Source organism: Haliotis cracherodii, unplaced genomic scaffold (genome assembly GCF_022045235.1).
Source record: "Haliotis cracherodii isolate W230 unplaced genomic scaffold, xgHalCrac1.p SCAF_11, whole genome shotgun sequence".
Classification (NCBI taxonomy): domain Eukaryota; kingdom Metazoa; phylum Mollusca; class Gastropoda; order Lepetellida; family Haliotidae; genus Haliotis; species Haliotis cracherodii.
This window is the reverse complement of record NW_027266266.1, coordinates 9,242,882-9,258,208: the sequence shown is the minus strand read 5'-3', so window position 1 is coordinate 9,258,208 and position 15,327 is coordinate 9,242,882. Positions and strand designations below refer to the sequence as shown.

Sequence of the window (15,327 nt, the reverse complement as noted above, 5' to 3'; positions counted from 1 at the left end):
GCTATATTTTCCAGTTAGTTATGGCACCGGCTGGTTATCTCCCTTAGACCTGGGCACCAGGGGTAAATAGAGGTCACATATATATGTCTGTCCTTAGGTGGTTCGTATCATGAGTGTACTCTCTGTGTTTAAATATTTGTCGTTATGGTGCAATTCTATTCAAAATTCCCTAGTTTAATTATTGAAAAGTATATATACAATTATAGACAGACCGGGCAGACCTCAGACAGGCCAACAACAGGAATACCCAGGGTAACTACGCGCAATGGAGACCGCTACTCCATGACATAAATGAGATACAGAGGAGGCGTTAAACAAAACTCGCTCACCCATTCATTGCCCATCCCATCCTAAAGTGGAACAATATTTAACCAAAGCTAATTTTCTAAGGCGATGTAAAAGGTCGCACACATATTGTAAAATATTAATTTTGGTTTAGTATTTTCACCAGAAGGGATTTCACCCTCTTTCGCCTTTCCCCTGTGCTTAGTATATAGCCAAACCCGTAAACAATATAAATAAGGCAATTTCCGATCATTATACAGTACACTACGTTTATAACGAACACGCTTATAACGAAATGACCGATACAACGAACTTATTTTTTAGTCACGGCCATTTGTTGTATATATGCTGTAAATATGCTTATAGCGAACTACGGTTATTACGAAATACAATTAGTGGTACATTTGAGTTCGTTATAAGCGTAGTTTAATATATTATATTTTCAAACTATTTCCGACACGTAGCCATTTCCATCGGGCCGAACATGGTTCTTTTAAAATGTTCTCTTCATCTGGCAGTGCAATTATCCTCGTTGAAATAAGTTTAACAAACGTTCAAAATGAAACTCTTTATTGTCTTGTACATTAAGCCGCAGTGCATTAAGTACGACAAGATAACTTGCGTTAGAAAACAAATTAGCAAAACAGAAAGCAACATAGTGCATATATTTCTTCTAAAAGGCATAACTGAATTTTTCAGGTAATAAGCGACAAAAAAATTCCATGATGATGAGAAATCTCTGCTGAAGAAGAGTCCATTGTGCGATTCCGACTATACATAAACACATGTTAATAAATATGCTTGTCGTAAAAGGTGACCATGCTTGTCGTAAAAGGCGACTAACGGGATCGGGTGGTCAGGTTCGCTGACTTGGTTGATGCATGTCATCGATCCCAATTGCGTGGATCGATGCTCATGATGTTAATCACTGGATTGTCTGGTCCAGACTCCTCACTCCTGCGTCATTGTTACTGATAACAATAATACACATACTCATTGTAGGCAAAATAATAACGTGCCCTTTTCAGTGTCCAAAGAATACAACTAGTTTTATTTATTTGATTAAAAATATAATTGAGATCCTAAACATTAACAAATAAAATGCTCATCGCAAACCAACGAACTCTCCTCCACCCCCTTCTCCCATCTAAAATCAAATGGTTCTTCCTTAAAGTATATTATTTTCAGGACACTTGGCTATGCTATTGTTGGCTCCTTCTGACGAGAACAAAAGTTGCAAAAGCCTGATCAATCCTTGGCCTTGTCGTTGACAACCACTATGTATTCCGATCAACGACCGTGACATTTAATCTTCTATTATTCAGTGTTTTATATCTCCATTTCATTTGTATCAATGCCATGGACCCATTTGACACAAAAGCACCCACCGCTCCTATCTCTGACTGGGTTCAGGGTGTTCATTATTATTTAAAACACGTAAGTTGCGAGACAATTGTTTAAACGTAGAATCATATAAACATAGATATCCTTGCTCTGGGTTCTCAATTCTTGCAACAGTTGCAGAGAACGTATTCCACGTGTTTCTCGCAAATTCGACTGACACAGTATAAAGGTAAACTACACTTTTTGGTTTATTTTTCCTTTTTTCAGCAAAAGAAAGTTTTGTCAAAGTCTTAAAGTAAGGATGCATCATAAGCCTGAGTGAGTTTTATGCCGCTTTTAGCAATATTCCATCAATATTACGGCGGGGACACCAGAAATGGGCTTCACACATAATGTACCCATGTCGGGAATCGACCGCGGGTCTTCGGCGCAACGAGCGAACGCTTTAACAGCTAGGCTACCCGACCGCATCTTCATCATCATCATCATCATCATCATCATCATCATCATCATAAGCTTGAGGAAGCAGGGGTGTTTTTTAAGCTGCGGTACTCTACTAATCGTATCTTCTTCCTAGCAGAATGGAAATAGTCTTGATAATCCATGATGGTTCCTATTGCCCTTTTAAGGAATCCTACAGCTAAGAAAAAGCCCACAATAACTGGCCATAACAAGACTGTACACTCCCGGCGCACTTGAGCACATGTTTTGTCACGAATTATTTCCCTTTGTCGTCCCGGCTGCTCTCAGAGCTGTCAGTGGAGTAGTCATCATCAGAGTTAAGTCCCCTTGGTTTTGCTGAAACAGAAATAAAGGATCTATAGGTACACGTTGGGTCGTATAGACGCTGGAAATGATAAAAGATAGTGCCACGGTACAGTAGCTCACCTGTTGATAACTCACAATTTTAGGAGCGTTGATGTCAACACACTGTGAGGTGAGTCGAAATGGGGTTTAACGTCGCGTCCAAGATTAATGCACTTACATAGCGACGTGCAGGCACGTGTGTGTGGATGCTTGTACTAGTCCGGACTGATGCCGATTAATAGTGCCAGCTCACTGAGAAACCATGCCGCAGTTTAATATGAATACCCCACTCAGACACAGTAAACTGACTCCGAGCCGACCAGTCCTTGTTTTAGCCCCTTAATGCCGAGCGCCAGACAGGGTAACAACAAGTGCCATCTTTTAACATCTTTTAACGTATGACGCGGTCGGGGATCGAACTTGTTGTTACCTTGTCTGGCGCTCGTCATTAAGGGGCTAAAACAAGGACTGGTCGGCTGGGAGTCAGCTTAGTCTGTCTGAGTGGGATATTCATATTAAACTGCGGCATGGTATCTCAGTGGGCTAGCACTATAAATCGGCATCAGTCCGGACTAGTACAAGCAGCCACACAAACACACACACACACACACACACACACACACACACACACACACACACACACACACACACATGCACGTCGCTATATAAGTGCAATGATCTTGGACGCGACGTTAAACCCCATTTCACCTCACCTCACTAGTTGGTGTAGCTGAACAATAGTTTCATTCACTCTCTTGTACAGGCGTTTAGCAGATGAGAGTTTGCCGGTAACACCGTAGCACCGATATGACCCGAACACTTTAATAGGCGGACGATAACCACTCGGGTATCCAACAGCCCCTTAACACATCCATATTTGGTATGTAGACATTTTGTCAGCTACAGCTGCAAAACCAGACACGTTTTTAGTGAGTGAGTGAGTATGGTTTTACGCCGCTTTAAAACGAATTCATTTTATTATTTAGAGTGGTGAATAAGTGCTCTGAACCTTGCTCACAAAGACAGCATTGTGAGATGTTGCTGCGGATCAGAAATTTGAGGAAACTGTGTTGGTTAAGGCCATACTGGAAACGTGTCATATAACGGTCATATAATAATAATTGTGATGGTTAGGATGATGATGAAGAAGACGATGATGATGATGTTGAGGATGAAGATGATTATGATGATGATGATGAAGATGATGAGGATGATGAAGACAATGAGGGGATGATGAGGATGATGAAGATGATGAGGATGATGAAGACGATGAGGGGATGATGATGATGATGATGATGGCGATGATGAAGACAACGACGATGATGATGAAGATGATTATGATGATGATGAAGATGATGAAGATGATGATGAGGATGATGAAGACAATGAGGGGATGATGATGATGATGATGATGATGATGAAGAAGATGATGAGAATGATGAAGACGATGAGGGGATGATGATGATGATGGCGATGATGAAGACGACGATGAAGATGATTATGATGATGAGGAGGAGGATGATGAAGACAATGATGGGATGATGATGATGATGATGAAGATGATGAGGATGATGAAGACGATGAGGGGATGATGATGATGGCGATGATGAAGACGACGTTGATGATGAGGAGGATGAGGATGATGAAGACGATGATGATGATGATGATGATGATGATGATGATGATGATGATGATGATGAGGGGGAGGATGGTGAAGATGATGAAGATGATAAGGATGGTGAAGACGATGAGGGGATGATGATGATAAGGAGGAGGAGGAATGATGAAGGCGACGATGATGATGATGATGACGATGATGATGATGAAGATGATGATGATGGGGGACACCAGAAATTGGCTTCACACATTGTACCCATGTCGGGAATCGAACCCGGGTCTTCGGCGTGACGGGCGAATGCTTTAACCACTAGGATACCTGTACGGCCCAGATACTTCAGATAAAATCCATGAGCCAAAATATTTTTTAAACAACAGCCTGTTTCGGGCCCTAAGTCGTATTCTACTTTACCAGATAAAAATGAAGACAAAAACTCACAAAATCTAGCTCCATCATTTCTTTGGTTTCCATCGCGACCGGGAACATGTTCTTTAGGGTCTGTTGTCTTCCCGCTTTTGTTCCCAGAAACACTTCGCCTTTGCTTGTTCGCCTTCTTCTTTTGTGACGGCGTGTGGGCTTTACTGTCTTCTCTTTGCTCCGCATCACTGCTGGAAGAGTCGCTGCTGCTCGAGGAGTCACTCCCGCTTGATGAGTTACTGCTGTGTGAGGAGCTATCACGGTTGGTCTTGAGGTTAACTTTGCCATCGGCGTTGGCGTTGGTGTTGTTGTTGGCTTTGGCGTTGCCGTTGTCGTTGGTTTCACGTGCGTTTTCCCGATCGTTACCCTCTTTTTCTTGTCCTTTGTTGTGCGTTTCCTTCGTGCCTGTCGTGTTTCTGGTGTCTGGTTCGGGTGAATTGTTTCTTTTCTTCTCGACGGCTGTCCAAGGTCGAGGACGCCCTCCTTCTGGGTCACTGTTCCGGGTCCTGGCGGGACCAGCTGTCCTACAAATGCAAACATTAGCATTATACAGTACAGTCACACAGTTACCGGGACCATCGAGTTACCCGATGTGTCAATATATGCCAATAGGGACCACGTGGATACATCGTCTCTTTGATGTATTGAGTTACCCACTGTGTCAATATATGCCAATAGGGACCATGTGGACCATCGTCTCTTCGATGTATTGAGTCACCTGTTGTGCCAATATATGCCAACAGGGACCACGTGGATACATCGCCTCTTTGATGTATCGAGTTACCCGATGTGTCAATATATGCCAACAGGGACCACGTGGATACATCGTCTCTTTGATGTATTGAGTTACCCACTGTGTCAATATATGCAAATAGGGACCACGTGGATACATCGTCTCTTTGATGTATTGGGTTACCCGCTGTGTCAATATATGCCAATAGGGACCATGTGGATACATCGTCTCTTTGATGTATTGGGTTACCCGCTGTGTCAATATATGCCAATAGGGACCACGTGGTTCATCGTTTCTTTAATATATAGAGTTACCCGTTGTGCCAATATATGCCAATAGGGACCACGTGGATACATCGTATCTTTGATATATCGAGTTTCATTGTGCTTGTACTCATCTCAAGGTCACAGTACAACTAAATCTCTAAGTTACAATGGAAGGCGGTTCTATGCCTCGTCAGGTATATTTCAGGGGACGAACATATTCCACCCATGTCGGGAAGCGAACCTGGGATTTGGAGTGATCAGCTAACGCTTTATCCACTTGGCTCCCCATCGCACCCACAAAAGAAATGGAAATGACACACATACATAAATGCAGATTCTGAAAGTGAGTAAGTAAGGATTTTACGTCGTTTTTAGCAATATATTTCAGCAATATTCATGGCGAGGGACACCAGAAATTGGCTTCACACATTGTACCCATGTGGGGAAACGAACCCTGGTCTTTGGCGTGATGAGCGACGCTTTAACCACTAGACTATCCCACCACTCCGAGTGAGCGGGCGGGCGGGCGCGCGAGTGAGTGAGTGAGTGAGTGAGTGAGTGAGTGAGTGTATACTTACTTTGCCCTGGCTGGCCCCCGTACAATAGTGGGTAGGATCATCGTACACTTGGTGGAGGACCACTGGTACTGGGAGGACCCTGGAGACAGAAGGAGTTCAGTTGTACAGTACCAGGCAGGGGATCCCCTTGCTTCAAACATTATCTGGGGCCATCTAACCATCAAACATCAAAATACTTATTTTACATTTGCTTCTTTCATATAGTAAAGGCGCTTCAATAAATCAGAAAGTGATTCATGATAAACATTAATAGGAGGTCTCCCGGGATAGCTGTTATTTTGCTAAATACAAACTGCCATGGAAAAGCTGTTAAATTGCTAAATACAAACTGCCATGGTATAGCTGTTATATTGCTAAATACAAACTGTCGTGGTATAGCTGTTATTTTGCTAAATACAAACTGCCATGGTATAGCTGTTATATTGCTAAATACAAACTGCCGTGGCATAGCTGTTATTTTGCTTAATACAAACTGCCATGGTATAGCTGTTATATTGTTAAATACAAACTGTCGTGGTATAGCTGTTATATTGCAAAATACAAACTGACGTGGTATAGCTGTTATTTTGCTAAATACAAACTGCCGTGGCATAGCTTTTATTTTGCTAAATACAAACTGTCGTGGTATAGCTGTTATATTGCTGAATACAAACTGACGTGGTATAGCTGTTATATTGCTAAATACAAACTGCCGTTGAACAGCTGTTATATTGCTAAACACAAACTGTCGTGGTATAACTGTTATACTGCTAAATACAAACTGTCGTGGAATAACTGCTATATTGCTGAATACAAACTGCCGTGGTATAGCTGTTATATTGCTAAACACAAACTGTCGTGGTATAACTGTTATATTGCTAAATACAAACTGTCGTGGTATAACTGTTATATTGCTAAATACAAACTGTCGTGGAATAACTCCTATATTGCTAAATACAAACTGCCGTGGTATAGCTGTTATATTGCTAAATACAAACTGTCGTGGTATAATTGTTATATTGCTAAATACAAACTGTCGTGGAATAACTGTTATATTGCTGAATACAAGTTGCCGTGGTATAGCTGTTATATTGCTAAACACAAACTGTCGTGGTATAACTGTTATATTGCTAAATACAAACTGTCGTGGTATAGCTGTTATATTGCTGAATACAAGTTGCGGTGGTATATGTCATATTGCTTAATATGAGCTGTCGTGGTATATATGTTATATTTCTAAATACAAGCTGCCATGGCGTGAGTCTGCTTGTACTAGTCAGTAAAACCGCCGGTTTTATAGTTCTAGCCCACCGAGATACCATGCCGCAGTTAACGGGATCGGGTGGTCAGGCTCGCTGACTTGGTTGATGCATATCATCATATCCCAGTTGTGTAGATCGATGCTCATGAATGTCAATCACTAGATCATCTGTTCCAGACTCGATTATATTCAAACTGTTGTCATATAGCTGGAATATTGCCGAGTTATACAACAAACCAACCAACAAACAAACCTCGCCGCAGTTGAACACAAATGCCCCACTCATAGTATACTGACTCCGAGCCAACCAGCTCTTGTTTTAGCCTTTTAATGCCTACTGCCAGGTAAGGTAACAACAAGTATCATGCTTTAACGTCTTTTGGTATGACGCGGCCGGAGATCGAACCATCGAAATTCCCCTCTCTGGGCAGACGCTCTATCAATTGGACCACGGAGGCTAAAACCTTTGGAGAAACCCATGGACTCGAGTATGGTGCCGAAAGACCAATGACCATCTATGGGGATTCAGATCCTGGCAGAGCTAAGGGAAGCAACCCTGCACAGCGAAAAGCGGCGTCTTAGACCACTGGGCCCCATAATTCCCATTGGGGCTGAATGATTGAAAATGGCTGAGGTGGTGTTTCTAAGATGATGATGATGATAATAATAATAATAATAATGATGATCATCATCATCACCATCATCATCATTATTTTTATTATTATCATCATCGTCGTCGTCGTCGTCGTCCTAATCACCATCATCATAATAAATCGTTTCATAGATTGCACACCTGTATACACCTATAATCAGGTACTATTTCTATGTATCACCAAGAACACATAAGTCACAGTACATTGTACAACCTGGCCGCCAACGTTATACATTAACCCATTCACGTCGGTTTATCGTCTCTGCAGAACACACGAACATTAGATTCAAGTGTGTTGTTAGTCAACCTACTTTAGCCCACGTTCATTCGTGTTTATGATTTGGGGAATGGTAACACAAAGCCAATCACTACAGTTGGTACGTCAACAGTCATACAGCATTATTGAGGCCGACGGGCCTAGGTGGGATAATAACACCGCTTTCTGTAAGGCAATATTGAATAATCCCGGATGACAAATGACACCGGAGGACGCATTTCATAAGTCTACTTGAAAGGTAACCCCACGCAGTCAACAGTCCATTGAAGTGTGGGCAGAACATGCTAAACGAGTGCCGGCGTTGTAGATTGTTGCTACTTCACACGTACTGTCTGCCTGGATGTCATTTAAATATTTAAACAAATATGATCAAGCTTTACCCAACAACATACGAACGCCTCCGTGGTCTAGTGGTAGAGCGTCCACCCGGTGAGAGGAAGGTCTGGGGTTCGATCCCCGGCCGCGTAATACTAAAAGATGGTAATTGTTGTTACCCTGGCTGGCGTTTGGCATTAAGTGGCATTAAGTGGCTAAAACAAGGACTATTGCTATTTGTATATTACTGCTGCTACTACTACTACTACTACTACTACTACTACTATAATTTAACTACTACTACACTACTACTACTACTACTACTACTACGTCCACACACTCCCGAGAATACTAATTCCGGTACTGCGACACCAACTGGTGCATGCTACAACGCCTACTGACTGTGAGTCCCACAGAAACTCCTCCAACTAAACGCCCAAACAGTGAGTGAGTGAATGACTGAGTGAGTGAGTGAGTTTGGTTCAACGCGGATTTCAACAGTCTTCCAGTTACTGTTTTGACGAAATCCCCGAGCTGGTGCTTACAGACCAAGAATCATTATTTGGGCGAACCTGTGAAGCGAACTCACGAACATATAATCCTGGCATGCTCAGGGGAGATAACTCTGCTTATAAACAAGTCATGGTTTAAAGATGCGGAAATGAGGAGTTGACACCTCACCTGGCCTTCGTCTCTCATACATCCGTTTGTGGAGATTCAGAATGTTGTTTCCACAATACACTCTACCGGCGGAACACAGCCTCTTCTTTAGACGTTTGGAAATAACCCCGTCGTCTAGCTTCATGATATTCTGCAAAGCATCTGGGACGTCATAGACGTCAGGACGTCGTGCACGGGAGTGTTGCACATTCAAGGTCAAAGGTTGGTCGTCGAAGCTGACAAGGCAGGCCGTGTGGTGGTTGGTGTTGACGTTCCGGCTACCTGAAGTAAGTTGATAGGAAACACGTCAATAAAAACAGTCGTTATTCATTGGCTCATAATTATGTTACAAAAATCAATCTATATTATCAATAAAACTATGTTTTTAGCGGTGAGACAAATGTTCACTTATTTAACAACGTCGATAAAAAAAATCCTCTAAAAACGTTTAAGAGAAACCGTTAATCCACATTAAGCTGCAACCAAAAAGCGAAGAAATATCAGTCTAGAAACTACATATAGCTCTATGTAAGGTTGCATATACGTGTATGATTTCATTCTATTCCAAACCACAGCGAAACTTAACGGTACGTCACAGTACATATTGTTGTCATTGATGTCGGCCTTGAACGCCTTAAATGCCTTTCCCATCTATGAATGGAAAAAACAGCAAACTGTGTAAATTTGTCAACAACAAAAAAATGTCTTGGAAAGTGTTTGATAAAATAATTATATATCATACTGTTAATAAAATAAAAACAACAAAGCAGACAGATAGGTCTGCTTTGTGCGACTGCTGCGATTACTGCTGAGTGCAACGTTAAACAATATTCACTTGCCCTTTACACAAATCCGTTAGCCCCTTGAAAGTCCGGGGTAGAACAGGTCTTCAGCAAGTCATGCTTGCTGTAAAAGGCGATTAAGGGGATCGGGTGATCAGACTCGTTGACTTGGTTGATGCATGTCATCGTATCCCAATTGCGTAGACTGATGCTCACGTTATCAATCACTGGGTTGTCTGGGCCAGACTTGATTATTTACAGACCGCCGTCATATAGCTGGAATACTGCTGAGTGCGGCGTTAATCAACAACAAACAAACAAACAAACAAACACAAATTCGTTAGCTTGAGTCGATCATTCGAAACTACGTTAATCCGGGCGCGACAAGAGCGTCATTAAGACCTCACTCACTCGAGTGCCGCTGTATTTGTGAACTCCACTTACTGTGTGGGGCCTCCCGGTTTGTGTGGTGGGATGTCACTGGCCGCGATGTTGTGCGTCTGGATGAGCTGCCGTTCTCTGAAACAGATGTCAACGTGTGAGTGAGTGAGTGTGATTTTACGCCGCTTTTAGTAATATTCTAGCAATGTCACTGCGGGCGACACCAGATACGGGCTCCACACATGTTGGGAATCGAACCCGGGCCTTCGGAGTGACGAGCGAACGCTTTAGCCACTAGGCTACCCCACTGCCATCATCATCATGAAGTGAGTGAGTGAGTGAGTGAGTGAGTGAACGAATCTGTGGCTGCGAATGGGTAAACTGTACACTTGATAATCGAGAATATGATACAGCTGGCACATTGCTGACTGCGGCGTTAACCAACATTCATTTGCTTAATCTTCCCGTGAAGATTCGGGGTAGAATAGGTCTTCAGCAACCCATGCTTGCCGTAAAAGGCGACTATGCTTGTCGTAAGAGGTGACTAACGGTTTCGGGTGGTCAGACTCGCTGAAAGGGTTGATGCATGTTATCGATCCCAATTGCATGGATCGATGCTCATGATGTCAATCACTGGATTCTCTGGTGCAGACTCGATTATTTACATATAGCTGGAATATTGCTGAGTGCGGCGTTAAACAACAAACAAACAAACATTTGCTTAATCATTTGCCATGATTCGTTTATTCTAAAAAAAACATAATCCGGATTACTCTCGAGGGAGGCGCAATTCGCTGTGCAGAGTTGCGTCCCTTGGACACGCCAGACACCTATGAACGTGAGTTCGAATCCCGGTTTATCCCGATCATGTTTCTAGGTTTGTCAGCACCATACCCGTGTTCATGGGTTTCATCACCACATCACATCAACCTGACACAACCTGATATACCTGGAATACTGTTAAAAGCGGCGTTAAACCCAACTCACTCACTCACCTGTAGTTAGGCGAACACTTACTTTGGAGGTGAGGTGACTAACGGTTTCGGGTGGTCAGACTCGCTGAAAGGGTTGATGCATGTTATCGATCCCAATTGCATGGATCGATGCTCATGATGTCAATCACTGGATTGTCTGGTGCAGACTCGATTATTTACATATAGCTGGAATATTGCTGAGTGAGGCGTTAAACAACAAACAAACAAACATTTGCTTAATCATTTGCCATGATTCGTTTATTCTAAAAAAAACATAATCCGGATTACTCTCGAGGGAGGCGCAATTCGCTGTGCAGAGTTGCGTCCCTTGGACACGCCAGACACCTATGAACGTGAGTTCGAATCCCGGTTTATCCCGATCATGTTTCTAGGTTTGTCAGCACCATACCCGTGTTCATGGGTTTCATCACCTCCCACATCAACCTGACACAACCTGATATACCTGGAATACTGTTAAAAGCGGCGTTAAACCCAACTCACTCACTCACCTGTAGTTAGGCGAACACTTACTTTGGGGCGGATGCTGCGGGTGTGTGTTGTATGACGTCTCAGGTCGCGGTGCCGCCTGTCTCGAATAATCGTCATACCCTGAAACAGATGTCAGTGTGTGAGGTGAGGTGAGGTGAGGTGAGGTGAGGTGAGGTGAGGTGAAATGGGGTTTAACGTCACTGAGATACCATGCCGCAGTTTAACATGAATACCCCACACAGACACAGTACACTGACTCCAAGCCGACCAGTCCTTGTTTTAGCCCCTTAATGCCGAGCGCCAGACAGGGTAACAACAAGTACCATCTTTTAACGTCTTTTGGTATGGTTGGGGATCGAACCCCGGACCTTCCGCTCTCCGGGCGGACGCTCTACCACTGGACCACGGAGGCGGTCTCAGTCAGCGTGTGAGCAACAAATGGTGTGGGATTCTTCGTACCGCATTGTCTTAGGCTTCAATCCCGTGGGGACATGGGACAGATTGAGTCTCAACACTGTTTTGATTCAGTGAGTGAGTATGCTTTTACGCCGCTTTTAGAAATATTCTAGCAATTTCGCGGCGGGGGACACCGGAAATGGTCTTCACACATTGTCCGTATGTGGGGAATTAAACCCGGCCTTCGGCGTGACGAGCGAACACTTTAACAACTGGGCTACCTTATCGCCCCAGCACTCTATTGCCTGTCGTAAAAGGCGAATAAATGTGATCTGTCTGTCATGCTCGGGAATTGGTAGAAGGTTTCCTAAGTCAGAGAACTTGTACCCAAGTCCCATTCACTTTTTGTAAATATATATTATATATATCGAATCAAATCAATTGATTGATTTGCCATCGATCCCCAACGGCTTGGTACGTTGCTCATAATATTAACCACTGGTATTACCACTGGGATATTGCTAAATGCCGCTTTCCATACAAACAAACAAACACACACACACACACACACACACACACACACACACACACACACACACACACACACACACACACACACACACACACACACACATACACATACACGCACGCGATATAGCTTGAATATTTATTGATGACTACGGTGTAAAACAACATTCACTCCAAAATACATATTTCTTTTCTGTCACGTGCCCTTACCGCCACGAGAAGGTTGCCTGGAGGTGTGGTGCGTGGTCTTGGGCCGTGAAGTGGTCAGTCTCCCATAGGCCGCCATGACGTCATACCCCGCTCGGAGTCCCTCTTTAAAGAGAAACAAATACGAAAATACAGAGCAAGCGGCAGAGTTTATCTTCTCAATTCCTAAATCACTTCAAAACCAGTGAAGATCCGGGTTAGAATTGATCTTCAGCAACCCATGCTTGTCCCCACGTGAAGATCCAGGTTAGAAATGGTCTTCAGCAACCGAGGCTAGTCGAAAGAGGCGACTTGTTTCATGTAAGTCACCGTATCCCAATTGCGTACATCAATGCTAATGATGTCAATCAATGGATTGTCCGGTCCAGACTCGAATATTTACAGACTGCCGTCATAGAGCTTAAATATTGCTAACTGTGGTGTTAACAAAACAACAAAAACAAAACCCGATACCTTCATAAAACACGTAGTTATTTCCAACGAGTTGAAATCAAGTACGCGTTTGGGCATATTGGCAACCACTTAAGGCGACATTAATAAATTAACGAAAATGTGTACATTAGCCCTTTTTTATTTTGTTTATTGCTTTTTATTACCAGCCGGCAGGGTATATTACGTTGACTTTATTGACAATGTTGCGTTGATGTAAACAAAGCGACACGAGTGCGTGGGAACATTGTGTCATGGCCTTGCAGCGCCATGTTGTTTCTATGCCCTGCTCAAGAAACAGCTAAGTGGCTGAGAGAGTGTTTTTAGTCAGTATTTTTTTAGTGGCAAGCTCAGCCAGACCCTGTTGAAGCCTGTCCCATGTGACATGATTGAGAGTTTTATTTGCCGGAACAGGAAATAGTCACTGGGGATTAAGTCTGGGCTGTAGGGGTGGTGATTTAACTGTTCGAATCAACATTCACATATGGCGGCCTGTGCAATTCTCGACTTGTGAACCGGAGCTTTGAAATGAAATCTGTCCTACGTGGAAGGATGACGAGGACATACAGGCTGCCACAGAGGCGTGCTTAGAGGGTCAATCTGCGGATTTCTATAAAAGTGGTATTAAAAGCTTGGAGGACAAATGGAATAAGTGTATTGAGGTGAATTGAGATTATATTGAAAAATAAAAGTGCAAAATATATTCTGCGACTTGGTCTTATACTGAAGTTGCAAAACTTATTGAACGCCCCTCGTACCATGCCGCAGTTAAACATGGATTCCCCCACAGGAGAAAAGACTCAAAGCCGACCGGTCCTTGTTCTGTCCCCTTACTGCCGACCGCAGGGCAACAATGGGTACCATCTGTTAACCTCTTTTGGTTGTATCTAGTGCTGGTATTAACACATTGTCTTTGACTAATAGGGCAACAGTAAAATACTGTAGAATATACATCATAACATTAGAGTCAGCAGGGTAGGATAGTATCTGGTCCAGACTCGATTATATTCAGACCGCGGCCATATAGATGAATATTGCGACATTAAACAACAAACAAACAAACAAAAACACAAACAGCAGGCTAGGGAAAATGGGTTTTTAACAACTTTAACAAATTTGCGGGGGCTGCTTATTAGTTAAAAAAGGTCACTTAATGATTGAGTAAATGATGCAAGACGCGGCAGTCAACGATACAACAGCCAGCTTTGATCTCTGCATGCTATGTTGGAAACGGAGAACATTTATTCACGATATATTCCCTGGGTGTTATTACATGGGTATAATCGAATAATGTTTTTGTTCACGACATCCATTTGGTAACGATTAATATATTTCAGTAACGTAAAATTCCACAAATTCGATTCAAATAGTCCTCACTGTGTGATAAGTTATTGACATACACATTTCATTGATCTTTGTGGTACATTTCACGACTAACGAATCTTATACCCCATGTTGTAATATATATTGCAAAATACCACATAGGAAAGAGTGAAGGTTATGAAACAAGGAGAATAACGTATACATACATAGTCAAGCTGGCGATCCGAGGTAGTTATTTCAATCAATCAAGCTCAAACGATGTCAATAGCATGTCGATTTCAAATCAGTCGTTACAACAAACTAACAGTATACAGATATATCAGTATTTCGTTAGTCAATAGAGCATTAACCACTTCACCGCTTACTCCGTAGCAGGACAAAACAGCCTACACAGTGATCATATCAGTTTTTCAATGGTGTATCGTCAAGTGTATTAACCTGTACGCTGGGATTTGTATAGCGCCGGCTTTAGGCCCGCTTGTGCGTGGTCTTATAAATAGCTATTGTCCCCGTCTGTCAGAGGACACTGTTGCGTGGTGGTATCGGGGCGATCAGTATACCACTGCGACACCTCGGGCGAAACACGTCAGGGATATAATACTTGTTCTATATTAGGCCACAACAAA

General features: G+C 42.9%; 1 protein-coding gene across 1 annotated transcript; it reads right to left on the bottom strand.

The window, feature by feature from the left end:
* Positions 1-838: 838 nt before the first annotated feature.
* Positions 839-15,042, bottom strand: LOC139456202 (GATA zinc finger domain-containing protein 14-like). The gene is made up of 8 exons (XM_071237756.1): positions 14,908-15,042; positions 12,953-13,054; positions 11,861-11,938; positions 10,419-10,493; positions 9,214-9,474; positions 6,049-6,127; positions 4,493-4,995; positions 839-2,427 (listed from the first exon to the last, which is right to left on the bottom strand). The coding sequence occupies exons 2-8, from the start codon at positions 13,026-13,028 to the stop codon at positions 2,348-2,350; spliced, it is 1,152 nt and encodes a 383-aa protein (XP_071093857.1). The 5' UTR covers positions 13,029-13,054; positions 14,908-15,042; the 3' UTR covers positions 839-2,347.
* Between the last annotated feature and the right edge of the window lie 285 nt (positions 15,043-15,327).

What these genes read in the sequence shown, in the direction of transcription:
- LOC139456202 (XM_071237756.1), bottom strand. Translation starts at nt 13,028, where the DNA reads ATGGCGGCCTATGGGAGACTGACCACTTCACGGCCCAAGACCACGCAC. An exon ending in GTATGAGAGACGAAGGCCAG is followed by an intron (nt 6,128 to 9,213) that starts GTGAGGTGTCAA and finishes TTCTGTCTCCAG; the next exon opens with GGTCCTCCCAGTACCAGTGG. An exon ending in CGGGGGCCAGCCAGGGCAAA is followed by an intron (nt 4,996 to 6,048) that starts GTAAGTATACAC and finishes TTGCATTTGTAG; the next exon opens with GACAGCTGGTCCCGCCAGGA.